Genomic DNA, 27,772 nt, shown 5'->3' on the forward strand with positions numbered 1-27,772 from the left:
GAGGCAATAGCCTAATCATATATAGCCAATATTTTAAGGAATTATTTAGGGGAAAGGGGGGATAGCAAACAGGATTTAGTAAAGTATTTAACGAGATTATATTTACCAGTAGCACACACCTCTGCTAGTGAAACAATTGTATATAACATAAATTATAAAATGAGTATGTGGCTTGCAAAACATTGAAAGAAATTGTACCAAAATATATTCTACAGATGAAAAATGTGCAAAAATTGTAAGGCAGCATTTACAAGAGTGAAAAGAACAGTTTCTGCATAGAATGACTGGCTAAAGGCTTGCTGCCACAAATCAAATATTCTTTTCCTCGAGTCTACAGAAATGGCTAGTAACCAAATAGACAACGAGTGGCGCACAAAATAGCTAACAATTTACATTCTTAAAGAAAATAATATACTTGGCTGATAGACCTGTTAACATAAATACTGAGTCTGTGTTCATTGCCCATCAAATATGACTTGTAACATGGCAATTTGTAACATGGCCACCTTTCACTTGTTCGCTATATTAATCATAAACTCTGCAACAATAAATCACTCTAGCTCAGTTCCTATTGTTGCGACGGCGTGCTAAAAGGGGGTTCTCTGATAAGCCGATGTTCTTCAGGTGTACCTGATCTTCATCTATTCTCCTCTCAGCCAGGGCCCTGTCCATTTCATCCTATATCAGACAGCACACAGCTAATAGCACCTCTCATACTCTAGACCAGGCATGTCAAACTCAATAAGTTTATCAATAGTATAGTCAATAGTAGACCAGCGTATACACAGCACTACTCCATACACTATACATCTCATAGTGTAGGTAGTAGTATACCAGCGTATATACAGCACTATTCCAAAACACTATACATCTCATAGTGTAGATAGTAGTATACCAGCATATATACAGCACTATTCCGTACACTATACATCTCATAGTGTAGGTAGTAGTATATCAGTGTATATATAGCACTATTCCATACACTATACATCTCATAGTGTAGGTAGTAGTATACCAGCGTATATACAGCACTATTCCGTACACTATACATCTCATAGTGTAGGTAGTAGTATATCAGTGTATATACAGCACTATTCCATACACTATACATCTCATAGCTGTACAGGTAGTAGTATAGCAGTGTATATACAGCACTATTTCATACACTATACATCTCATAGTGCAGGTAGCGATAAGCACACCCACCTGCACTTCCATCCAGTTATCCGTCTCTTCCCTAAGAATCCCCCTGGTGGCCAATGGTGTTTGCGGTACTGCTAGATTATTCTACCAACAAAATTTGGTAAAAGTAGTACGAGGCTCGTAGAAGTGGCACGGACACTAATTACATGAGTCAAGTTTCAAGCGAAGACATGAGTCAAGTTTCAAGCGAAGACATGAAACAAGTTTCAAGCGAAGACATGAGACAAGTTTCAAGCGAAGACATGAGACAAGTTTCAGGCGAAGACATGAGACAAGTTTAATGTGAGGCACAATGAACAGGAGTATGACTCACAAGTAGACATAAAACACTACATGTGATTCATACATACACAATGCAGGTGTACCACACATACATGCAATATAGGAGCCCGATTGAGGTACATCGTGTACGCGTAGGTGTACTCTTAAAACAAAATTACTAAAACACATGACTCGAGGTAAAAGACTTCCATAGCCCTAATCCCACGCCGTTACAATAATCTCTCCTACTTCACAGGGGTTACAATAATCTCTCCTACTTCACAGGAGTTACAGTAATCCCTCCTACTTCACAGGGGTTACAGTAATCCCTCCTACTTCACAGGAGTTACAGTAATCCCTCCTACTTCACAGGAGTTACAGTAATCCCTCCTACTTCACAGGAGTTACAGTAATCCCTCCTACTTCACAGGAGTTACAGTAATCCCTCCTACTTCACAGGAGTTACAGTAATCCCTCCTACTTCACAGGGGTTACACTCCAGACCCAATGGCAAAATGGGAATTGCCATGAAATGGATATTTTATGCAAAACTCAAAATTTCCCCACTTCAGAACACTTAAACTGCATGCTAGACTGCTGTCAATGCATGCGGACTTCAACATGCACCAGCATGCAAACTGCATATATATACATGTACATATTGCATATAAATATATATACATTGTATATGTATATGTTGTAATTGTAATATTGTAAAGGTATACATGTATACAATTATAGTTTATTCGTAAAATATTAACAGAAACTGAATGGTCAAGTATGATTGAGGTTAGAATCGAAGAGGCAAAGTCAATAATACAAATTCTTTGCCCAATCAACACCAATATAGCAAAATGATGGAAAGTGCTTTCTTCGTAGATGAAGTAAGAATGATCAATTTCCATTAAATAATTGAAAAATAGTCTCGAGAGATTCTTGGAAGAAATTATCTTTTATCACTGACATCAACCAGCTTGATGCTAAAAGACTTTCATATCAATAATAGACTATGCGCTCAGCAGTCATGCTTTTTTATTCAAATTGTGTGAATTTCATAAATAAAAAGTAGATGAATTGAAGTTTTCTTGATTGACTTTCAGTTCATATATCAATTTAGTCTCGGAACTGTAAGTCTTCGGTACTGTAAGTCTCGGTACTCTAAGTCTCGGTACTCTAAGTCTCGGTACTCTAAGTCTTTGGTATGGACTTAGACCAGTCTGAATATTAGTGCTTATGACTAACTGTAATCATTTTGAGAAGTCAAATGTTTGTCGATATGATAGAGCGGGGATAACTCTTGATTGGCACAATGTATAATTCATGCGCATCTTTAGCAAAACACTGGCAGTGCTTCGCTATACGTATCAGCTGAATAAGTGTCCAGAAGAATGAATAACTAGTCGAATATCTCTAAATGTAGTCGTAGAATGTTCAAGTACTTACGTCAAGCAATTAAAGCTCACTTGAAGCTTTCCTAAATGAGCTAAGTGCTTATTAATGAGTTATTAATGAGGGGAAACACATGTATAATTTATGCATCTTGATTGAGAGTAGAGACAACTGTATATAATTGAGAGTAGAGACAACTGTATATAATTGAGAGTAGAGACAACTGTATATAATTGAGAGTAGAGACAACTGTATATAATTGAGAGTAAAGACAACTGTATATATTGAGAGTAGAGACAACTGTATATAATTGAGAGTAGAGACAACTGTATATAATTGAGAGTAGAGACAACTGTATATAATTGAGAGTAGAGACAACTGTATATAATTGAGAGTAGAGACAACTGTATATAATTGAGAGTAAAGACAACTGTATATATTGAGAGTAGAGACAACTGTATATAATTGAGAGTAGAGACAACTGTATATAATTGAGAGTAGAGACAACTGTATATAATTGAGAGTAAAGACAACTGTATATAATTGAGAGTAGAGACAACTGTATATAATTGAGAGTAAAGACAACTGTATATATTGGGAGTAGAGACAACTGTATATAATTGAGAGTAAAGACAACTGTATATAATTGAGAGTAGAGACAACTGTATATAATTGAGAATGAAGGCAGCAATTAAGCGACTTACAGCAATCCAAGGGTGTCGGAGGACCTGTTCAATCGTGAGACGTTTGTCCGGGTCAGTCTTGAGTAAATTGGTAATGAGAGACTTGGCTACAAGAGACAACTAATGCTGAGTTTGGCAAGCCTCAGGAATGCACACATATAGAACAGAGTAACTGAGCCAAAGCCTAGATAAAACTAAGTCATTTATATTATTTTCAAAACTTGTCTAATTAGAGTTCAGCAAACGCTTCCAATTTTACATCAGTCTGGGTTAATTTGTGAATTTCAAGTCTCAGAACCCATTTTTGTTCAGCTTAAAGCACATCAATTAATATAATTTTTTTATCATATATTTCAATACATCAGAATCTTGGCTTTCGAATGAGCCATTGTTTGACATGACATAGTGAGACAAACATTGGTTGGTGTTTATCGGATTTCCCCAGAGCTCTACCGCAGAAAATGTTCGATGGTATAGACGCGAAAATTGTGACGCCACAATTTTCATATGCGGTGTTGTGTGCTCTTACCGCTTATTTTATTGCTTACCGCTTATATTTATCAACTACGATAATGACGCTAGTGTCAGGCAAAGGTAGGACAACTCCAGAGAACCAATGAAGATGACAAAGGAATCAGTGTCATTGGTTCTCCATGTACAGATTATTTCTATGAACTCAGATTTCAAGCACCATACTATGTTTTCCCGATGATAATATGCACTAGCCCTCTCATTTTATTGTGATGTTGAGGGTCGTGACTGAGACTAATTAATTTCAAGCATTGCGTAATTATAATTAATTAACCCAGAACATGTGTTTGTATTGGTCGGGCGTTAGCACGATCTCGGGCATTGTTGATTATCTAGAATCCTAGTTTATTATTAGCGCTCTCTGTGTTCAACAGCACCGATTGTCACAGAAAAGCGCAACCTCAATGGCAGCGAAAGGGACCCACGGTTTAAGGCTAAATGATAATTATGGCATCACATTGTGGGAACCGCAACCAAGTGTATTTTTATTGCACGACATACTTTTGACACCCTGTTTTTCATAGTTATATTATTCTTTGTGTATTGAATATAGGCTCATTCGAAAGCCAAGACTGATGTATTGAACTGTATAATAAAAAAAAGTAATTTATGTGCTTTAATGAAGTACATGATATTGTATACATTTACTTGGTTCCCAGCATGTTGTGGAAGTAATTTAAGAGTGAAATAGAACGTATTTAGTGCTTCCAAGGCCAAAACGGCTTTTTGCTAGCATGCCACTTAGCTTCCAGCAAATCTTATTGGTTAACACAACCTTGAAGGTTCTTAAATTAAGAAAAATATGATAGACAAAAGCGAATTCACCTACAGCCCAAATACTCTCTATGTAAGTACACCTTTTGATGGTTAAATAAGGTATGCAAAAGGCCAACTTGAAACCTACATGTATATATAAACTTGAAGTTATCTTCTTTTTAGTGATATGAGATCTACTTAGTAAATGCTTAATCGGGCTGCGGATGACCGACAGAATAATCCTAGTAAGATATTTTAGCATCAACTGGACACCTGTTATATATAGAAGGTCAATTATATTATATTATTCTGCAAACATGGACTCCGTAGGCCTCACAAGTCTTTTTCTGCATCATAGTAAAAGGAGAAGCTTAGCAGGTGAGAGATAAAACGGTTCAATCGCGTAATATAACAAAATATGAAGCTTGAGTCTAGAACAAACTTACTGATGTTTTTTCACATTCAGTAAATGCTTGCTATTGCCTACTGATTCATCCTTATCATTCCAACTTAACCAAGGACACACTTTTCACCATGATCACGCCTTACTCTTTTCACCATGATCATGCCTTGCTCTTTTTACCATGATCATGCCTTGCTCTTTCCACCATGATCATGCATTGTTCTTTCCACCATTACGCTTTGCTTACCATGATTATACTTTGCTTTGTTCACCACAATCATGCCTTGTTCTTCTACCATGATCATGCCTTGTTCTTTCCACCATGATCATGCCTCGCTCTTTTCACCATGATCATGCCTTGTTCTTTTCACCATGATAATGCCTTGTTCTTTTCACCACAATCATGCCATGTTCTTTCCCCCATGACCATGCCTTGTTTTTTTCACCATGATCATGCCTTGCTCTTTCCACCATGATCATGCATTGTTCTTTCCACCATTACGCTTTGCTTACCATGATTATACTTTGCTTTGTTCACCATGATACATGCATAACACTCATGTATACAGCTCACGCACAATTCTTACGCATACATAACACTCAATGCATACAGCTCATACACGACGAACGTGTATACACAACACTGGTGTATACATTTCACGCATAATTCACACACATACATAACAGATATGTATACAGATCATGCACAATACACACGCATGCATACACAACACTCCTGTATACATCTTCTGCACATTGAACACGCATACATAACACTCCTGTATACATATTCTGCACATTGAACACGCATACATAACACTCCTGTATACATATTCTGCACATTGAACACGCATACATCACACTCCTGTATTCATATTCTGCACATTGAACACGCATACATAACACTCCTGTATACATCTTCTGTACATTGAACACGCATACATCACACTCCTGTATTCATCTTCTGCACATTGAACACGCATACATCACACTCCTGTATACATCTTCTGTACATTGAACACGCATACATCACACTCCTGTATTCATCTTCTGCACATTGAACACGCATACATCACACTCCTGTATACATCTTCTGTACATTGAACACGCATACAAAACACTCCTGTATACATATTCTGCACATTGAACACGCATACATAACACTCCTGTATACATATTCTGCACATTGAACACGCATACATCACACTCCTGTATACATCTTCTGTACATTGAACACGCATACAAAACACTCCTGTATACATATTCTGCCCATTGAACACGCATACAAAACACTCCTGTATACATATTCTGCACATTGAACACACATACATAACACTCATGCATAGAGCTCAAAAACAGCCCATAACAATGAAAAGAGCCATAAAGGCAAGCCTACCATCATCAGACACTTGTGACCACTCCGCTTGTGGAAATTCGTATTGCCCATTCCTTATCCTTTTTTTCATGCCTGGAGAGATCGGCTGGCCATGGTTGGAGTAGAAGGGAGGATAACCACACAGTCTAATAAATAAAAAAGAGAGTGCTGCTTACAGAAAACTATTCCAGAGAACTGTTAGCAAACCATAATGTATCAAACCATACTCACAGTATGTACATGATTACTCCAAGAGACCACATATCGCACGATTTATCATACTTTTCTGGACCCAGGACCTCTGGTGCTACAAAGAAATTTTCAAAATAAGAATTAAGACACAAAATATTTCTGTTCTAAGTGTTCAGTTTCCAAGATGCCAACAGGTTGAACTAAACGATAAAAACTCAAGGATGTAGACCTGCGACTTGTTTACTCTTTGTAAATTTCAGAAGACAATTAGAGCCAAAGGACTTTGCTGGACAAAATTAACAAAATGAGCCAATCAAGGGTTTCAATGGTCTGATACTATGTTACTTGTTACTAACTGTTCATATAAGAGTTTGAATAATCTGATACTATATTACTTGTTAGTGAATCGCCATATAAGAGTCTGAATAATCTCATACTCTATTACTTGTTAGTGACTTGTCATATAAGAGTCTGAATGATACCATACCTATATTACTTGTTAGTGACTTGTCATATAAGAGTCTGAATAATCTCATACTATATTACTTGTTAGTGACTTGTCATATAAGAGTCTGAATAATCTCATACTATATTACTTGTTAGTGACTTGTCATATAAGAGTCTGACTGATACCATACCTATATTACTTGTTACTAACTCATCTTAAGTGATGCTAGCATTCCAAGATGTATGTAATCGTATGTCGAGGGTTAACTGTAATTTCCTTTATAATTTCCATCTGCATAAAACATTCTAGGATTGTTAAAATCGGCTAATCAATAAATTTACAAGTTTTTTGACATTTTAGAATGTAAAACTGCAGCACAAGTTTCCTTAGACATTGTAGGGATGTAGAACAGTGCATGTGTAATTAGTTTCCTTTTCATAGTGTGGTTCTTCCATGTTCAAGTAATATTAAACAGGGCTCCATGCCTCCCTTTCATATTATAAAATCATGGGTCACAAGAAAACTAATGCAAGTGTTAGAATGGTAAAAAACAATGGCTATAATTTTAGAATGAAAGCAGGAAATTTTAGAACAGAACAATTGAACATTTTTGGATCAATCCTATGAGATCTCTTCAAAGGCATTGAGTAGTTCATGTGGGCAAGAAATTAAACGTGATGAGAAGTATAGGAGTCTCAAACCTATGAGTAAAGCTGAGCAAGAAAATTAAAAACAAAACGTAGAAATATCAAACATGAAAACACGCAAATAGAAATACTATTTGTTTTACAAAGTTCACATATTTCAATTCAGACTAGCTGGGACATATATGGTTAGCATTACCTAGACAACATCCTTCTGTATCATTTGTCTTTCACATAAAAGCAGTGTGACAATACTACTTTATTTATTTAGTCTTTTATATATAAACTAGTGTTTTACAAATAAAATTTCACATACCTTTATATTAGTCACTCATTTTCATGCTATACATAACTAATTAAAAAATTTGTTGCTAAGTTTTTGGGCTGTAGAAAGAACTAAATGAATGCAATGTAGAGTTTGAACAAACTATCTAAATTAAATTTGTTAGATAATTCTTAATACATGATATGTCTTAGCAGTGTTTTCCAGTAGCTGAAACAAATTGCTAAAACCAGCTAGAAAGAATAGATATATATATATATATATATATATATATATATATATATATATATATATAACCGAGAGTGGGTGTATACAGTATATATACTGTATACACCCCGAGAGTGGGTGTATACAGTATATATACTGTATACACCCACTCTCGGTTATATATATATATATATATATATATAAGCGAGAGTGGGTGTATACAGTATATATACTGTATACACCCACTCTCGGGGTGTATACAGTATATATACTGTATACACCCACTCTCGGCACGCGCTAAATGACGTGTTAATTGAAAATCTACATGTATTAACTATGAAACACGATGGCTTTTTGTGTTTTCATGAACTTTTATTCCAGTTTTTCGTGAGGCTCTATTGCTAAATAGGAATAGCCTCTACATTTTCTGTCCGTTCGGTTAGACAAAGACAGTCCGATATCTCATTTTTACATTTGTACCAGTATCGAGAGGTACCAGTATCGTCATATGCAAAGTTTTGATGGATAGCTTCTGCTGGAACAGTAACCTTTTATATACATGTACAAGTAAACACTTCTATGCACGAATTATTATTATTAATTCAACATATTCAGGATTTTCATTTTGTTTTCTCAGTTCGTATTAATTGTATCATTACCGAATCATCTTTTATTGTAATCGTAACAAAACAGACCAATTTAGCTATTACTTGCTAATTATTTCACATTTACATTTAAACACTTTTTAAAGCCGTTTTATTTTGTTTCTTAATTTATTTGACCCGCACAAAACATTTTCCTCATGATATGAAGTTTGAAAGCTAAAATGGTAACTGTTGTTATGTCAAAAGAAATTCTGTGCAAAAGACTTTTATTACCCAGGCACCACCGGGGATTCAACTAGTATGCATATATATAGCTGAAATGTATATATATTTATCGTGTAATGGTTTCCTGTAATGTATGTATTTATGAAGACAGCCAGAGTTGAGAGGTTACCTAGAAGTTTGTTGTGGACATTACATACCTTTTCAAGATAATTTATAAAGGAATTTACTTGATGTATATGAAGACCACAATGGAAAAACCAGTGATGTCACATTTTGGGTTTTTTTGGAGTTATTGCTACCTATCTGTAGTTTTGGGTCTGCCGAATTTTATGGTGAAATAAAAAGTTGGAAAAACCAGTTTGTTTTATTGAAATCTGTGTTTAAATTTTTTGCTCAAATGAATAAACAGGAGATGTCCAAGCCGTAATATGAGAAAATCGGCTAAGCCCAACAGCTAACCGATCAAACAGCATTTTGCTGGTTAACACGGTCTTGCATTGTTTAATGTTGCTTAGCTAACAGCAACGATCGGTGTAACACGTGCTTGTTCGTTAAATTATTATTAATAATGATGGCATCTGGAGATAGATCTGAGTATTCAGAATAAACTGAAAAGCCTAGAAAACAAAGAAAAGATGATAGTGCACAAAAGCAGGCTAACAAGCGAAAGGTTTCTAGCCACACAACAAGAGAAAATTGCTCATGCAAACGGTATTTAAATGCTTTGAAATTGTGTGTGAAGCTGACAGGCAGACAGACAGACAGAAATTGTTTACTGATTTTAATCAATTTACACTACAAAGAATGAACAACAAAATTTATTTATCTTTGCTAATAACTGTGTGCAAAGTGGAGAGAAGAAGGCCCGTTGAAAGTCACATAGGTCCCCAAGTAGTCGAGTTATATTTGTTCTGTGATGCGCTGGACAAAACATAAACTACACACTCATTCACTATTTCCATTGGCTTGTGCATGAGAAAACATTTTAACAAGATCACAATAAGCTATTCAATGCGTGGACATTCTTATATGAAATGTGATGGAGACATGAATACAGGGAATTGCAAGTCAGATGTAGATCTACCAGGCCTGTATTCCCTGGTTGCAAGCTGGGGCGGCAAATGTTAGGCAACTAGTTATGAATATCTGGGGATTTAGAGGGGCGGTGTAAGCCCCCCAACGGGTTTCTCATGTAGGGCCTCAACCGGGCCTCTCATGTAGGGCCTCAACCGGGCCTCTCATGTGAAGTTTTAAAAAATTTTATCGCAAAGTATAAATATTTTTCTATTATTTGAGATTTGTTTGTTGTAGGTGATGTGACTGCCAGAACGTTTTTTGATTAAAATAGGCGAATCTTGACCACAGTTGAAACGCTCAGAAAAAAGACATCTTTCTCTTTTGAGCGTTTTAACAGAGATAAATTTTGCCGATTTGATTTCAAGTTCATCCGAAGGTTTCCACGCTTTCGATGGGCTATCCAAGCGGATGTTTGGTAAAACTTGACCTTTTGCAAATCTTTATAAAAGTCGTTAACAATAATATTTTGCCGATGATAATAATAATGACGCCTAAGAACTACTAAATGTTTATGTTTATCTCTATGGCTTGGAATAAAGTGATATTCTACAGTGATAAAAACTGTCTCCGTAGCTGTTGGGCAAATAACTGTTCGAGTTAATGATGTTGAGGTCGAGTTATCTAAAGCAATTTATTATTGCGTGGGAACGGACTAAACAAATCTGTTCGAGTTAACCATGTGTTCGAGATAAAATTTTACATTTCATCTGAGGGCGAATTATCCGAGTTTGACTGTTTTTAGCCGCCGAAAATTGCTAAAAATTTGGGGCGGCTCAGCCGGCCAGCCGCCCCAGGGAATACGGGCCTGAGATCTACCATCTGATTGGGTCAAGTTGTTTCAAAATGCTCGCAAACATCCTAAACCCTTTAATATAATTCATCTTAACAGCTCAGAGTTCTTCACTAACACAGAACATCTTAAACAGATGTACCAGACAAATTGCCCATTGAAAACTAGGCCTATACGTCAAGTGAAAGTTGCAAATACGGAAAGCAAGCTCATGGCGTTTTATAGAGAATCATGGAATGGCCATTACATCAAGTGTGCTATTGGAAAACTATCAAAGCTTCTTCATCAAACTCAGCCAAGCTGCATTATCAACAGTTCATTGCCAATCAGCAAAGCATAATACAAAGATTTGCAGGTCCTTGAACGATTTTGCAAATTAAAGAATCAACCATTTTTTGATAATCTTGCAACCAGAGATGTTGAGACAGCAGAGTGATGAAATTTAGACATTGTAATGAAACTTTAAACTGTTATTAATTACTGGTTGTGTTACTGTACTTGTATTATAGTTAAATATAGTTTAAAGTGGAAAAAAATAATTTCTTATCGAGCAAAACCTTTTAGTGCATTCAAATGGAAAAATAGGTGATGTCCGTTGCCAACATGCATGTTCATTTTTGACCACTGAATTACAAAAAACTAATATTCAGAGTTAAAATGTTATTTTATAAGCACCAAAGTATGTAGCGGTTAATAAACTTACATATATTTGTCATAAACTGTATTTTCATGGCATGATACAATGTTAAAACTTAATAATTGATTGTTTCGAAACTGCAAAAGTATGACATCACTGATTTTTCCATTGGGGTCTTCATATTTACATTCTCTCAAGATACAGGGAGCAAGTGGAAGTCCTGAAGGGGCTCAGCAATACATAGCGTCAGTACAGCTTTGTGTTGACACAAGATATATTTTGGAGTTGCGATAACACACCCAGTCAATGTCTCCTTTAAAGATGTTACCAAAGAGGTTACCAAAGAGCTACCCCAGCATATTTGATATAAATATTACAATATTGATCGAATGAAAAAAATAAATGAAAGCCTCACTCCTACATGTTAAGGGATGATAAGGCCCACATGCGCAGTACGCTGCAGCTAGTCATGGTGCTGGGCCTACAGAAGTTGGCATATTTTGGCTGGTAAGTTGAAATATTTGGCATATTTCATCGAAAATAGAACATTAGGTTTTGAATCTAAAACGAACAAGTGGCTCCTAACATTTCTTTTAAAGCTTTTAATTGCGGAAATTTCACATAAGTCTATTGGAAGACTGTTCCATTGTGATGGAACTCTGTATTCATGTTTTTTGACCAGAAGCAGTATAAAATATTGGTAATGATAAATTGGTTTTCAAAAATCTAGGAATATAATAAGAATTGTTTTTACCTTATAATCATTTGAATAAAATTTTGAATACGCCATCGTGAAAATTTGATACTGGTAAAGTTTATCAGCAGGAAACTCAAAAAGCTGAACAAACAGCGACTGAGATGAAATATGTAAGTGCTCATAAGATGCAAAGATGCTTACAGACATCCCAAAAATGAATAGTGTCTGATGACAGCAAAGTATGATCTTGCCCGGCTTAGAAAAGAGAGGAATAACATGCTGAGCAGAATAGAATAAGACGAATGATGAAATTAGGGTGTTCCATTTGAGCCCGAGTCAAAAAGGCAGTCAATTGAACGGATATCAATGCTTTGAGTGAATGTCTTCTAAGGCAGCACAGAGATTTATGTGCTACATAAATTTATGACTTTTCAGATAGATGGGGACAAACGCATTGAAAATGGCGGTGGCTTTGTGACACAATAAAACAAACACATCGTTACCTAAAAACCTAAAATAGTGTTGCGACTAAACGCTGGATACTCCTTAACTGCCCCTCGCATTACAAAACAGCTTGGAGTTGTTTCGTCATGGCTACCAAGTCAAAAGTCTCATGTCACTCCTAAGTATCTCTTAGTAATATGCAAACAAAACATCAGCAAGTCTCCTTAAAAATTCTAAGTTGTATTACCCTAGGACACTTATTCGCGGCATCTAACTTTCGCGTTTTCGCGGTGTCATCCTCTCTCGAAAATTAAATGAGCGAAACTGAACTATGAAAACGAACGCGCGAAAATGGCGAAGTTAAATAGCTTTGTTCATTGATATCCACAATAAAATCGTCATATTAGAAATGCAGGCAATTTTCGTCTGTGGTTGGGATAAATGGGAAATTTCTGGTAAACTCATTATAGCTAATACACCGACTGAGCAGCATGGCAAAGCAAATTAAGATTATATCAGTTTAGTCACCGAATGTGTAACTGATGAGGATGAAAGTCTGGTAGATGAAGCCATAAAACCTTAGAATAATTATTGTAGTGATGAATTTTATTACCAACCAAAAACAATATCAACCCTCATCAGGTCCAACCACATTATTTCTTCCACTGCCAACCATGTACAAATTTGCCACCGGCCTAGTGCCAGCCATTTTACCGAAATTGCTTCATGATATGTATACAGTATTTTTTCAAGTTCTACTATAATTATCTGTATAATCACGAAAATCAATATTGGCTATTATGTCATCAACAACTAATTACCTGTTTTATTACTTGCGCATGGTAGTTAATGAACTCACAGAAAAATGTTCGTTTGTAGATTAGAAATTCTCAAACAAAAGTTTAAAATTGCTTCGTTGTTTTAGGCTGATTTTATAGAGAAATCTTTGGACAACACAGTCAATTTCATAAAACACTTAAAGACCGTGGGTTATGTGGTCAACAAATAATAAAATCAGGTTACCAGACAATTGCTGAGAAAGTCCAAAAATGCGTTTATGGCAGTGGCCCCTAGAAAACGCATAAATGTGTTTATGGCAGGGTTATAGGCAGGGGGCAGGCTTTAAGGGTTATACAGTTTTGGTTGTGAAGTTAGTTGCAACCTATCTATTTTCTTCTTCTTGGGGGTCGAGTGTGAAAGTCACGGCGGGAAGGACCTAGACGTCATTGATAGTCTAAGAAACAAATGGCAGCAAGTGATCAAATTGAATTGCCGATCTCACCCACACATTTCAACCTGTGGTTTACAAATACGAACTAGTCCCAAATGGAATTTTTTCTTATTAGCAAACTGGACCTGAGGAATGTAATCTGTTTTTTTCCACTGCATTTATTTTCACATCACTATATTTCCGCACTCATCAGAGCCGCGAAATTAAGAAGCAGCGAAATTTTGCTCTGTGTGCTACTCACGAAACTAAATACTAGCGAAATATAAGTGTCCTAGGGTATCACAACCTATAAGACCAAATCAAAGAGCATGGAGAAGTTAAAGGTGCAACTGACCTACATAATACGGAGTATAACAGGGAGTCGTTAAAGATTTATCAGCTGAAGTGTATTTAGCAAATCCAAAATCTGTGAGCTTGAGAACAGCGCCTGGGCCTTTCTTTGAGTAGAGAAGGTTTTCAGGCTGCAAGATTATAACACTGAGTGATACTATATATCAGTATAATATCATACTGTGTGTGATACTACATACTAGTATATTATCATACCGTGTGTGATACTACAAACTAGTATATTATTATACCGTGTGTGATACTACATACTAGTATATTATCATACCGTGTGTGAGACTACATACTAGTATACTATCATACCGTGTGTGATAATACATACTAGTATATTATCATACCGTGTGTGATACTACATACTAGTCCCACGACCACACGAGCGGAGCGGAAGTGTAGGAGTTTTTATGATAAATGCATGTGCACACAACTTACGAAAATTATTCATCAACAATGAGACGAACCCTTGTCAAGAAATTTCATCAAAAAATTTAAGCATCGGAATTTAAAGTCGTTAAAGTATAATAACGATACAAAACACATTTAAACCTATTTGAATATGTTACCAAGTCTTTGTAAACCTACGATAATATCTTAAAACTTACCCATCTGATCGGATTATACACAAATAGACAGATTAATTTGAACGAAAATTGCTACAAAAAGCTTGAAAAGCTAGGTTTAATAAAAGTTAAGACCGATAATTGAAACGCCAATAAAGCCGTGCGACCGATTGTAGAACTATTTAGCAGTGCACATTTCACGAGAAAACCGTGCTCATTTCATCAGTCTATGGAATTTTTACGTGTAATCGAATTTATTCAAAGGTTTATGTAATAAACGTAGACCGTTTGAGGCGTAGACCGATTTACAGGTACGAAATTGTGGTACACAGTTTATCAGCCTGTGTTTTTTGTCCAATCACCGAAGGTTTCATTATTTGAAACGTTAGCCGAAATTCTTTACAACTTATGTACAAGCTAGGGCCAAACTACAACGCCCCTTCATGACGAGAACATTTTTTATTTTGCTACAGTTTTATACGCGTGAATGCTCCTACTGCTTTCTGTTAAAGATCGCTTATCAAAACCATTCTACATTCAACTCAACCAACTTTCAAACTGTGTATAGTACACAGTAGCTTGCCATTTTACATCTAATTTTGCATTTCAGAGTTATAATAAACATATTTCTTTATTGTTGTTCAATTACATACATTACAGTAAATTAGGCCTACAGCTCTATAACACTTTTATAACAGCTTTTATTTTGCTGCAGTTTGCAGAAATCTTCGCGACGCATGAACGCTCATAGGTTTTCTATTATTGCTGTATTACTATATTAACAATATTGGTTATTTTAATAATATCAGTGCATTTTACTTATAATATTGGCCAACATTGCATTTCTCCTATTGCAAGGGAGAGATATAAACGTGTAATATTTTCCTTTCATTGTTGTTGTTTGTCATGACCAAACACTTTTTAAATAAATTTTCTAAAAACGTATATAAATACCACAACCTCTCGATATTGCTACCTATTACGTTTTGAAATGTAAACAAAATTGTGTATTGTTTTTCTATTATTACTATATTAATAAAATTGATTATTCTAAGAATATCAGTGCATTTTACTTCTAATATTGGCCAATATTGCATTTCTCCTATTGCAGGGGGAAAATATAAACATTTTTTCCATTCATTATTGCTTATTGCTGTATATAATATCACCCACACCCAGTACATTACAGCTACCATTGCAGTTATCCTATTGCACTGCAGAGCCATTTGATTGCTAATATTGCATTTCTCAACCATCAGTACCCTTTATTTTTTTGCCAATATCTCTGGCCATCTCTTTGGTCGTGGGCTGTATGACAGTGGAATTTCTAGTATATTATCATACTGTGTGTGATACTACATACTAGTATATTATTATACCGTTTGTGATACTTCATACTAGTATATTATCACACCGTGTGTGATACTACATACTAGTATATTATCGTACGGTGCGTGATACTGCATACTAGTATATTATCACACCGTTTGTGATACTACATACTAGTATATTATCATACCGTGTGTGATACTACATACTAGTATACTATCATACAGTGTGTGATACTACATACTAGTATATTATCACACCGTGTGTGATACTACATACTAGTATACTATCATACCGTGTGTGATACTACATACTAGTATATTATTATACCGTTTGTGATACTACAATCTAGTATATTATTATACCGTTTGTGATACCACATACTAGTATATTAGGGTCGCGGTCACAGAAACCATGGTCAAGTCGCAAATCACGAAGTTGAGTTATTCGACTTTAAAGTTCCACTAACTGAATTTATAATTTTGGTAAGGATTTTGATAACACATGCTTCTGGACTAATCAAAGAGTGATCTTTCTGAATCTGAAGTCAGTTTAGATAATAAATGTCTTAAAACCTCGGAAAAACCCCTTAAAACCGTTGCTATGCTAAACAAGAAGTACTGATAAATGGCGTCCGAAAAACGTAATCGTTTCTTTTTTGTCGATTTGAGGGATAATTCTGACATTTTGGACACTTATAATGAGTACTTTGGTATTCCAACTGATGCCAAAAGCAGTGTAAGTAAAGGGAATGACCATGATATATTCTTAACCATTCATATAAGATTTTTACAATATTTAATTATAAGAATAATTATTCGATTTTATAAGATTTGATTATAAGAAAAATTATTCGAATTTGCAAGATCAAAGTATAGAGTGACCAATGATGTGCAATATGTTACTGCTATTATTATTTTTTAACATTTTGTTGATCATACTGCGGTTGTGCTCAATATCGCGGCACTTCCAAGCCGTTTTTAATATCTGCAAAATTAGGTAATACATTTTCTTATAGATATACAGCCATTTCTATGACAACCAGCCAAAATCTGTTTAAATTTTTAAATTCAGCATAATTTTTTTGATACAAATACAGAAATCTAGATAAATATCACAACCTCTTAATATTGGTTGCTATGACGTTTTGAAATGCAAACAAAACTGTGCATCGGTTTTCGTTTCTCAGACTTTAACACCAGTTTTCTCGGAACTAGGTTTTCGCACTGATGGTAAACATGCATTCAGTTTATTGACCATAAAATCTGTTGTAATTAAGCTAGAATCAAAAATTTTTTTGCAAAATAATTGTGAGAATTTTCTCCTTCTGTTAATGCAGATAACTCTAAATCTTATAATCCCGACTTAACCATGGTTTCTGTGATCATGACACATATTATTACACCGTGTGTGATACTACATACTAGTATATTATCATACTGTGTGTGATACTACATACTAGTATATTATTATACCGTTTGTGATACTACATACTAGTATATTATCACACCATTTGTGATACTACATACTAGTATATTATCACACCGTGTGTGATACTACATACTAGTATACTATCATACCGTTTGTGATACTACATACTAATATATTATCATACCGTGTGTGATACTACATACTAGTATATTATCACACCGTGTGTGATACTACATACTAGTATATTATTATACCGTGTGTGATACTACATACTAGTATACTATCATACAGTGTGTGATACTACATACTAGAATATTATCATACCATGTGTGATACTACATACTAGTATACTATCATACCGTGTGTGATACTACATACTAGTATATTATCACGCCGTGTGTGATACTACATACTAGTATATTATCACACCGTGTGTGATACTACATACTAGTATACTATCATACTGTGCGTGATACTACATACTAGTATATTATCATATTGTGTGTGATACTACATACTAGTATATTATCATATTGTGTGTGATACTACATACTAGTATACTAGCATACCGTGTGTAATACTACATACTAGTATATTATCATACCATGTGTAATACTACATACTAGTATATTATTATACTGTGTGTAATACTACATACTAGTATATTATCATACCGTGTGTGATACTACATACTAGTATATTATTATACCGTTTGTGATACTACATACTAGTATATATCATTATACCGTGTGTGATACTACATACTAGTATATTATCATACTGTGTGTGATACAACATACTAGTATATTATTATACCATTTGTGATAGTACATACTAGTATATATCATTATACCGTGTGTGACACTACATACTAAGACTTGAATAGCCACCAATTGGTAAGGATCAAATACTTCTGCATTGAATCGTAATACTGTGATCGCATAAAACCTAGAAAACCCACCAGCTTCAAAATAACATCTACATGATGAATGTTTCATTACGATGAGTGCATTTTTACGAATATTTCGCGATGAGTGTATTTCTTTTGATGAAAAGACCTGGGAAAAGAGTATTAAATCAAAAAGCACAATAAATAAAAAAAACTAGATTATCTGTAAGAAACTAAACAACAAAATCAATAAAAAAGTTTATATTGACATTTCACCTAACGCAAAAGACTTCCCCTAACGTTAAAGACAACCTAATGTTAAAGACATATCCTAACGTTACAGACATAATCTAACGTTACAGACATAACCTAACATTAAAGACATAACCTATCGTTAAATACATAACCTAACATTAAAGACATAACCTAACGTTAAAGACAACCTAACGTTAAAAACATAACCTAACGTTAAAGAAATAACCTAACGTTAAAGACATAACCTAACGTAAAAGACATAACCTAACGTTAAATACATAACCTAACGTTAAAGACATAACCTAATGTTAAATACATAACCTAACGTTAAAGACATAATCTAACGTTAAAGACATAACCTAACATTAAATACATAACCTAACGTTAAATACATAACCTAACATTAAATACATAACCTAACGTTAAAGACATAACCTAACGTTAAAGACATAACCTAACGTTAAAGACATAACCTAACGTTAAAGACATAACCTAACGTTAAAGACATAACCTAATGTTAAAGACACATACTTTACAGTTCACATTTTCTCTTTAAAGAATAGAGAAAGCATAATATTATTATGCTTTATTAGTTATCTTGAGGTGTTGACTGATGTTTTAAAAAAAGAATCAAGGAGATTGACCCACTAGAAGCTGAGATATAGCCAGCCAAACACGGGTCTACGTAACAAAGAATCAGAGGAAAACCCTTCGAAAATCCCGAAAACTGTGACGTATAAAATCGACTTAATGTTCATGTGCCGGAGTTGCGCACCCTTACCGCCGTTACGTATAATGATTGTTTTGGCTACGAGATGTGAAACGCTTCTCGCGATAGTAAATAATTTACAGACTAGCTCTGGTTTCTCAAGAAAATCAAGCAAACATTGTGTGGTAAAGGCGTTTGCCCACAACCCCCGCCGTGATTTTTCAAAACAAAGGAGCAGATTTTGACTATTGGGCTTCAAATTTTAACTCGATCTCCACGGATATGCTCCGAAGATCCTCTGTTCAACGAACGGCGCATGTATAGTCTATATGCGACATCCGCGATTGCAGTTCGTTTAGAATAAGAAATGGGAATGCGAATTTTTGTTCAATCATCATTTTTCTACTGTGTATCTACTGCAGCATTCAGTTGATTTTCATGATTATCGTAACTACTAACAGACTGTAAGTTCACTACAGCCATAATCTTAAAAAGAAAAACTTGACCGTGCTGCTCTTGCTGTAAGAAAAAAAAACGATAACTTTTCATTTGATTTTTCTATTGATCTATTATCTTATCTATGATTATTTTTTATGATTAATATAATAATCATAATGCATATTATACAAAATAATAATATAACTGCATATAGAATAAATGATGTAACTAATATAATTTGTAGAAAGTGATAGCAGAATGTTGCGAAATAATAGATGCGTGTAATTATTTTATTCTAAAACTAATCTACACGTCAGAGGGACTGGTTCGGAATTCTCAGAGCAATGATTGTTAGGCCCAATTTGATTGTTCTATACTTCCAGGGATTAAACCAATTAAAACGCCGTGATTTTTATAGGAGAGCGCATTAGTTGGCTTAATTGACCAATGGCACACAAGTCGATTTCATACGTCATATATTGATGATTACCAAAACACTTGTGTTTTTTGGTAGACCTGTGTTTGGCTGGCTATATCTCAGCTTCTGGTTGGTCAATCTCCTTGATTCTTTTTTTAGAACATCAGTCAACACCTCAAGATAAATAATAAAGCATAATAATATTATGCTTTCTCTATTCTTTAAGTATTACTTTCACACATTTCAGCTTATCGTCAGTCGCTTTTTTATAACTTTTAAACGGCTTAATAGATCTTTCAAAGAATTGAAACAAAGACGTTTACTTCAGTTCTTTTACATGATTTCTTACTTCAATTCCAATGAAGCATTACCTTCTAATAATCTACCTGTTAGAGCTAATGGAAGATGGTTGTTTAACCTAATCTAGGCACATGGCACTCACTTTGATATCCCGATGGGCTATATCCATCTTGTGAAGAAATGCAATTGCATCAACTATGTCCCTCATGATAGCGGCAGCCTCTAAAATCCATAAAAAAGACTAGTGAAGTTTAGCCACATACAGACAGGTTACAAATGTGATAAGAGAGCACTCACTCAGCATGCCAGTGAAGTTTAGTCACACACAGACAGGTTGTTGTTGTTACAAGGAATGAAGCACTCACTCAGAATGCCAGTCAAGTTTAGTCACACACAGACAGGTTGTGGTTGTGACAAGGGATGAAGCATTCACTCAGCATGCCAGTGAAGTTTAGTCACACACAGACAGGTTGCTGTTGTTACAAGGGATGAAGCACTCACTCAGCATGCCAGTCAAGTTTAGTCACACACAGACAGGTTGTTGTTGTTACAAGGGATGAAGCACTCACTCAGCATGCCAGTGAGTTTAGCCACACACAGATAGGTTGTTGTTGTGAAAAGGGATGGAGCACTCACTGAGCCTGCCAGTGAAGTTTAGTCACACACAGGTAAGGTAAGATATCTCACAACCATGTTGGACTGCTAACATGCCCTGTGTACACTATCAGTTGAATTATTTTTCAAACTATAAATCTTTTCTAATAGGCATTTTATTACTAATGCTTTCACAGAAGCATGTCTAATTTTCTTGAGTGATAACTTATACAATGATGGCTAATTTTTTTTATTTCAATGAAACCTGAAAAATCCCGAGTCCCAGTTATTTCATATGCCTACTATAATAGCAGTCACACCACCAACCACTATATCATTAGTTAGTGGTCTGCAGAGTGGAGAAAACAACTGCTGATGATTTGATTGAAAAATGCTCAAGACCTCACTTCTATATTGAGGTTGAATACTCAAGTCCTCACTTCTATATTGAGGTTGAATACTCAAGTCCTCACTTATATATTGAGGTTGAATACTCAAGTCCTCACTTCTATATTGAGGTTGAATACTCAAGTCCTCACTTCTATATTGAGGTTGAATACTCAAGTCCTCACTTATATATTGAGGTTGAATACTCAAGTCCTCACTTCTATATTGAGGTTGAATGCACTTTTGTGCAGAAATGCATCTACGTTTAATTTTTAATTTATATGGCTAATTATATGTCAGTGTTTTATACAAAGACTAACAAAAAATAAGCAAATCATTTATTACTTTATCTGATCTAAACCAGAAGGGCTATGTGACCTACAACTCTATATTAGAGCTAAAGCAAAGGGGCAATGTGACCTACAGTTCCATATTAGATCTAAACCAAAGGGACTATGTGACCTACAGTTCCATATTAAATCTAAACCAAAGGGACTATGTGACCTACAGTTCTATATTAGATCTAAACCAAAGGGACTATGTGACCTACAGTTCTATATCTGATCTAAACCAAAGGGGCAATTTGACCTACAGTTCTATATCATATGACATTGAAACAAGTCTCATTAAAATATGTTAACACAAAAATGTGCACAAAAAATGAATAACTGTAGGAGAAGATATAACAGGAGCAGACTCTTCATACATTATCTATAGAAAAGTTTAGCATTATCAGGTGAATGCAAATCTGTGTATGCGAGTCATTTCACTGGTCAGCGTATGTTTAATAATCGAACAGCACAAGTGCAGTCAGCACTACACCAAGGTCATTGTTGTTTGAACTAAGAATATACATAATGAACTGGGACAAATGAGGGAAAGGATTGCAGAGCAGCCCAAATTAACGGTATATATAGGTCAATACAACCATGGGAGTGTTTCGGTTTTCATCTGACTTCATCTTCCTATTTAGCAATGAAAAGCAATAAAAGCCCCCAGAAAGGCATCCAGAGGGTCATTCATCTGCTAATTACAAGCATATTAACAAATCGATGTTGGGATTATGAGCGTGCATTTATATAAGCATCATGCTCGAGAATTGATACAGCAACTGTATGTCTGTTCAAGGCATTTTTGAAGGTGTGTCGATCATCCCTCATATTTTTCAACCTGCACCATATTGTCTCAACATATGATCAAACACCTGCACCATATCGTCTCATCATATGATCAAGCACCTGCACCATATCGTCTCATCGTATGATCAAGCACCTGCACCATATCGTCTCATCATATGATCAAGCACCTGCTAAAAGAAGAACCTCGGACAGGCATAGTACCTACCTCGTTCGGTGAAGGCATTGTCGGCTCTTGCTTGGATAGAAGTGAACAACTCACCGCCCTCCATACTAAAAAGCAGTAACAATTTAATGGAATCAAATAACTGTTAAAGAAGAATAGATAGTGAGTAGAAACAGCTGAGCAGCTGAAAGGCCTTACCATTCCATGACTACTAAGAGGCACTTATTCCCACCATAAACATTCTCATAAACATCTTCTATGCCAACGATGTGTCGGCAGGCTGATGACCTATAATGTAATGAGATTTCTCGACGTGACTTCGGTATATCCCTCAGAATCTAGAAAACAACACGCAAAAAGTAACTCGAATTTTTTGATTTTTCTCACAAGTTCTAAAACAAAAGATAAAAACAATCTACACATTCTTGAAGGTTTTGAAAGGGAGTAAAGTACAGAGATTTTAGACGCTACTTCACAATAACAGAATTAAATTGCTGAAACAACTGCTTTGTAATTTTAGCAGTCATGAATATTATATTCATTTTCTTAAGAAAACCATAATATTATTAGCTTAGAAATCCGCAAGAGATAAGCCTTACAACAACTATTCTTGTTAACTTCGCGTAAGTGAGCACATTGTAAAAAATACATCGTGTTATCATGGCCTGGTGAGTTATTTGAAGCTGTTTTAAAATTTCATGGAAAAAAACTTATATCTCTAAATGTGCTCTTTGTGACTAAACACTTAGGCATCATGAAACTATGGCTATATGTATTTGCAAGAAAACTATACTCCAAAGCCATCAGGTGACATTATGGCTGAACGAATTATCATTATTTCAGAATTTCACTACATTAGTTAAAACAACTCGGCATTCTGTTTTGTTTAAAGATCCCATCAATTAGATAATAAATAGTTCTTGGTTAGACGATGACAATAAGCTATGGATGTTAAAATCGTTGCACGCTCAAGTGAACATTGCTATAAAAATACACTGCAATTCAATTAAAAACCTAGGATAACTCCTCAATCAATACTGCAGATAATCATACAAACATAGCAACTAAAACAAATGTAATATATGTGAAACCATACAAAACTATGTATAGAATTACATGTAAACTAAATTATAAATATGAAAAAAATAAAGTAGGCCTAATAATCACTAAAATAGATTTTTATTGTTAACTACTTTTGTAAATGCAAATGTAGGCAATGAGTAGGTGCAGAGGTGAACTGTAAAGAAGGTAACTGTAAGACATGGTAAAGAAGTAAACAGAAGTAAAAACGGTTATAGAGACAGAGACATGTGGTCTACTTACTTTAACTTAAACATTGAAACTAACTTACCTTAGATACAGCTAGTGTACCTTCGCGTATGAAACTGACGCGTACGAAAATGCAACGTTTTGAGAACTCTGTATGTTAGAGAGACATGTTACATATATATATATATATATATATATATATATATATATATATATATATATATATATATAATGTCAAGGTGATCGTAAATAGCAGTTGGACTGTATATAAGTATCTCTCTCTTCATCCAACTTGACTTTTCAACATCGTAATTTGGATCTGCAGTTAGTTATTTACAATGTATTCCCCGGATATGATCTGGTACTGCCCATTATCAGAGAGGGTGGTAGTCTATATCTCATGAGCCTTATAGTGGTATTCCCCGGATATGATCTGGTACTGCCCATTATCAGAGAGGGTGGTAGTCTATATCCCATGAGCCTTATCATGGTATTCCCCGGATATGATCTGGTACTGCCCATTATCAGAGAGGGTGGTAGTCTATATCTCATGAGCCTTATCGTGGTATTCCCCGGATATGATCTGGTATTGCCCATTATCAGAGAGGGTCGTAGTCTATATCTCATGAGCCTTATCATGGTATTCCCCGGATATGATTTGGTATTGCCCATTATCAGAGAGGGGGGTAGTCTATATCTCATGAGCCTTATCGTGGCATTCCCCGGATATGATCTGGTATTGCCCATCATCATAGAGGGTGGTAGTCTATATCTCGAAAGCCTTATCATGGTATTCCCCGGATATGATCTGGTACTGCCCATTATCAGAAAGGGTGGTAGTCTATATCTCATGAGCCTTATCATGGTATTCCCCAGATATGATCTGGTATTGCCCATTATCAGAGAGGGTCGTAGTCTATATCTCATGAGCCTTATCGTGGTATTCCCCGGATATGATCTGGTACTGCCCATTATCAGAGAGGGTGGTAGTCTATATCTCATGAGCCTTATCATGGTATTCCCCGGATATGATCTGGTATTGCCCATTATCAGAGAGGGTGGTAGTCTATATCTCATGAGCCTTATCGTGGTATTCCCTGGATATGATCTGGTACTGCCCATTATCAGAGAGGGTGGTAGTCTATATCTCATGAGCCTTATCGTGTGTAAGAGTAGTTCAGTGTTTTGATACAAAACTCAAAGGGGCAAGCATCTTGGCACACTCAGCTGAAGATGTATGGAATATTTTTAGGTAGAAGCAGGTATCTCAGTAGGTTGTCATCGGTGAATTTGATATCTGGTTGTATGGCTACTGAGAGACATTTTATTTGTTCCATGCCTTTTGCGGATTGTAGTTAATGTAAGATACAAGCTTTTAGTGCATGTTATTAAAAGTCACAGTTTGAAGTATTCAATGTCACCACACTTTTAAATTAAACACTGATAGCAGAGCTTTAATGTTTGTCTGGATATGTTTTAGTTATCATATTATTAGCATGTTGCCAGTATACCGGCCTATAACTCCTAACATTTCCACATAAATGCAGGTAAACTAGTAAAACAGGTAACTATGGTTACACAATGCTTTAAAGCACCCATCATGTTCAGCAAGGAACTGCAGCAAGTCAATGTTTAAATGGCTTCATTACAATTCTTATCAAGAGGTTAATATTTATAACTATACTATATCCACACTGATGTTATGTAGTCCTCCAAATAGAAGTTGCAGTTTTCATTAGTTTATATAGTGTTTTGTCTAAGACTACATTTTCACAAACACTTGAAAAAATATATGATAGGTAAAATTTTATTCAACTAAAATTTTGCCTAAGATAAAAATTGTAACATTACCGCACGTTCCTTGCAAAAAAAAGTTAATCATAAAAACAATGGTTTTTGGAAAGATAGTAATATATGTCCCTTTCTTTAAATTTAGTGCTAAACAAATTACTTATAAGGATAACCCTACGTTGAGGCAAGATGCATGTTGGGGCAATTTGGATCACTGATCCAACTGTGTCTCAAGCCTGTACTTAATATTGAGTTAATTTACACCTAAAAAAATCTACTTGATCGTTGTGTTATGTTTATTAACCAAGCCAATCCGAAAAAACGGGTTAATCAATAGAACGAGCGCACAATAAACTATTCAGAATTTTTTGACCAAAAAATAATTTGACATTGAAAACGTCTAGTGCTGTTTTACATTCATTATTGATAGTGAAGATACCAGTTGTGTGAAAGTTTTCAATATCAGGCCACCTTTATTTAAAACTTCGTTTTAGATTGGTACGGTGTGTCGTATAGTCAGTTTGTTATAGGCAGGGCTGAGCTGATGATAGCGAAATATGTTGCTAGCATAAATATTGCTAAAGCTATTAAGCCAGCTTAAAAAGTATAGCTAATTATTACTTACCTTAAGCGCGTACTTCTTATTGGTGGTCTTCTTTGTTATTTCAACAACCTTTCCATTGATGCCCAGACCTAAAACTTGTCGAGTGACGGTGTAGTCATCTATTATCTGGTTTTTCTTGTATTCAAGAGGCTTTTGTAACCCATCATTCATATTAAATGACATAATATTTTCTAAAACTATAAGTAGCGTATGTTTGAAAATACTGTTTAAGCACTCGTACTTACAAAAGACAACTTATTGTTTTCTAGTTACAACATCGCGGAAACTACCGGATGTGTGAAAAACGTCATAATTTTCGGTCATAGTTAATCTCTAGCGAGGCGAAGACGCGCAAATGAGAATAACTACATGTAGTAAGGAGTTGTGCTTTCGTTTTTGCAGCCATGCAAGAGTGCACAAATACCACTATAACAAGCTTCACAATTTTGACAGAATATGAATGTTGCTCAGTATAGTTTCAACATATGTTTTTTAAACATGCTCAGTCACAATAAAATGTCAGCAAAATATCAATGGTTTGGTTTTTCATACATTATGATCATTCGATCCTACAAGCACGATGATAAAGCTATATAACAACGTAATCTGAAGTTAACAGGCAATAGCCAGAAGAACCAGACACAAACAGAATGGTGGCACTGAAAAGGGCCGTAGAGAAAAACATCAACTTGGTACTATAGGTTGCAGTCCAGGTTAAAGATCTCTAGTAGTGCTATCAGCCAAACATTAACAGATCCTACTGATGGCTTCTTACATGGGTCTGTGAGTTTCTGCGAGCTGCTGAGACGAGGAGACGGCAAGACTTGACATTGATGAGTGTAAGTGTAACATCGCTGGTAGTGCTGCTTATCTAGAGATTTCTAGCAAGGCCTTTGTAAGGAAGAGCTTTGACTGGGGGAGCTTCAGTTTGGTATACCTCAATTTTGGAGTGCCCCGCAGCCTGTGGTCCTTCAGCACACCTTGAGATGGAAGTTGAGCGCTGCACTGAAAACAGCACACTCAATGATAGTGGAGACACTCATGCTTTCTCAGGTCATGAAAACCACTGA

At 35.4% G+C, this 27,772-nt stretch overlaps 1 protein-coding gene across 1 annotated transcript; it reads right to left on the bottom strand.

Moving 5' to 3' along the window:
- Positions 1-74: 74 nt before the first annotated feature.
- On the bottom strand, positions 75-26,981 carry LOC137395203 (MAP kinase-activated protein kinase 2-like). Its single transcript, XM_068082041.1, has 10 exons — positions 26,724-26,981; positions 23,237-23,376; positions 23,081-23,145; positions 20,898-20,977; positions 14,416-14,542; positions 6,833-6,908; positions 6,623-6,747; positions 3,558-3,643; positions 1,207-1,287; positions 75-678 (listed from the first exon to the last, which is right to left on the bottom strand). The coding sequence occupies exons 1-10, from the start codon at positions 26,883-26,885 to the stop codon at positions 562-564; spliced, it is 1,059 nt and encodes a 352-aa protein (XP_067938142.1). The 5' UTR covers positions 26,886-26,981; the 3' UTR covers positions 75-561.
- Positions 26,982-27,772: the final 791 nt, after the last annotated feature.

Source organism: Watersipora subatra, chromosome 4 (assembly GCF_963576615.1).
Source record: "Watersipora subatra chromosome 4, tzWatSuba1.1, whole genome shotgun sequence".
NCBI lineage: Eukaryota > Metazoa > Bryozoa > Gymnolaemata > Cheilostomatida > Watersiporidae > Watersipora > Watersipora subatra.

Bases quoted from the DNA above. Each gene is read 5' to 3' on its own strand.
- LOC137395203 (XM_068082041.1), bottom strand. From the start codon at position 26,885: ATGTCATTTAATATGAATGATGGGTTACAAAAGCCTCTTGAATACAAG. The intron at 20,978-23,080 runs GTAGGTACTATG...TATGGATTTTAG, and splicing joins CAATGCCTTCACCGAACGAG to AGGCTGCCGCTATCATGAGG. The intron at 14,543-20,897 runs GTGAGTGCCATG...ATAATCTTGCAG, and splicing joins TAGCCCATCGGGATATCAAA to CCTGAAAACCTTCTCTACTC.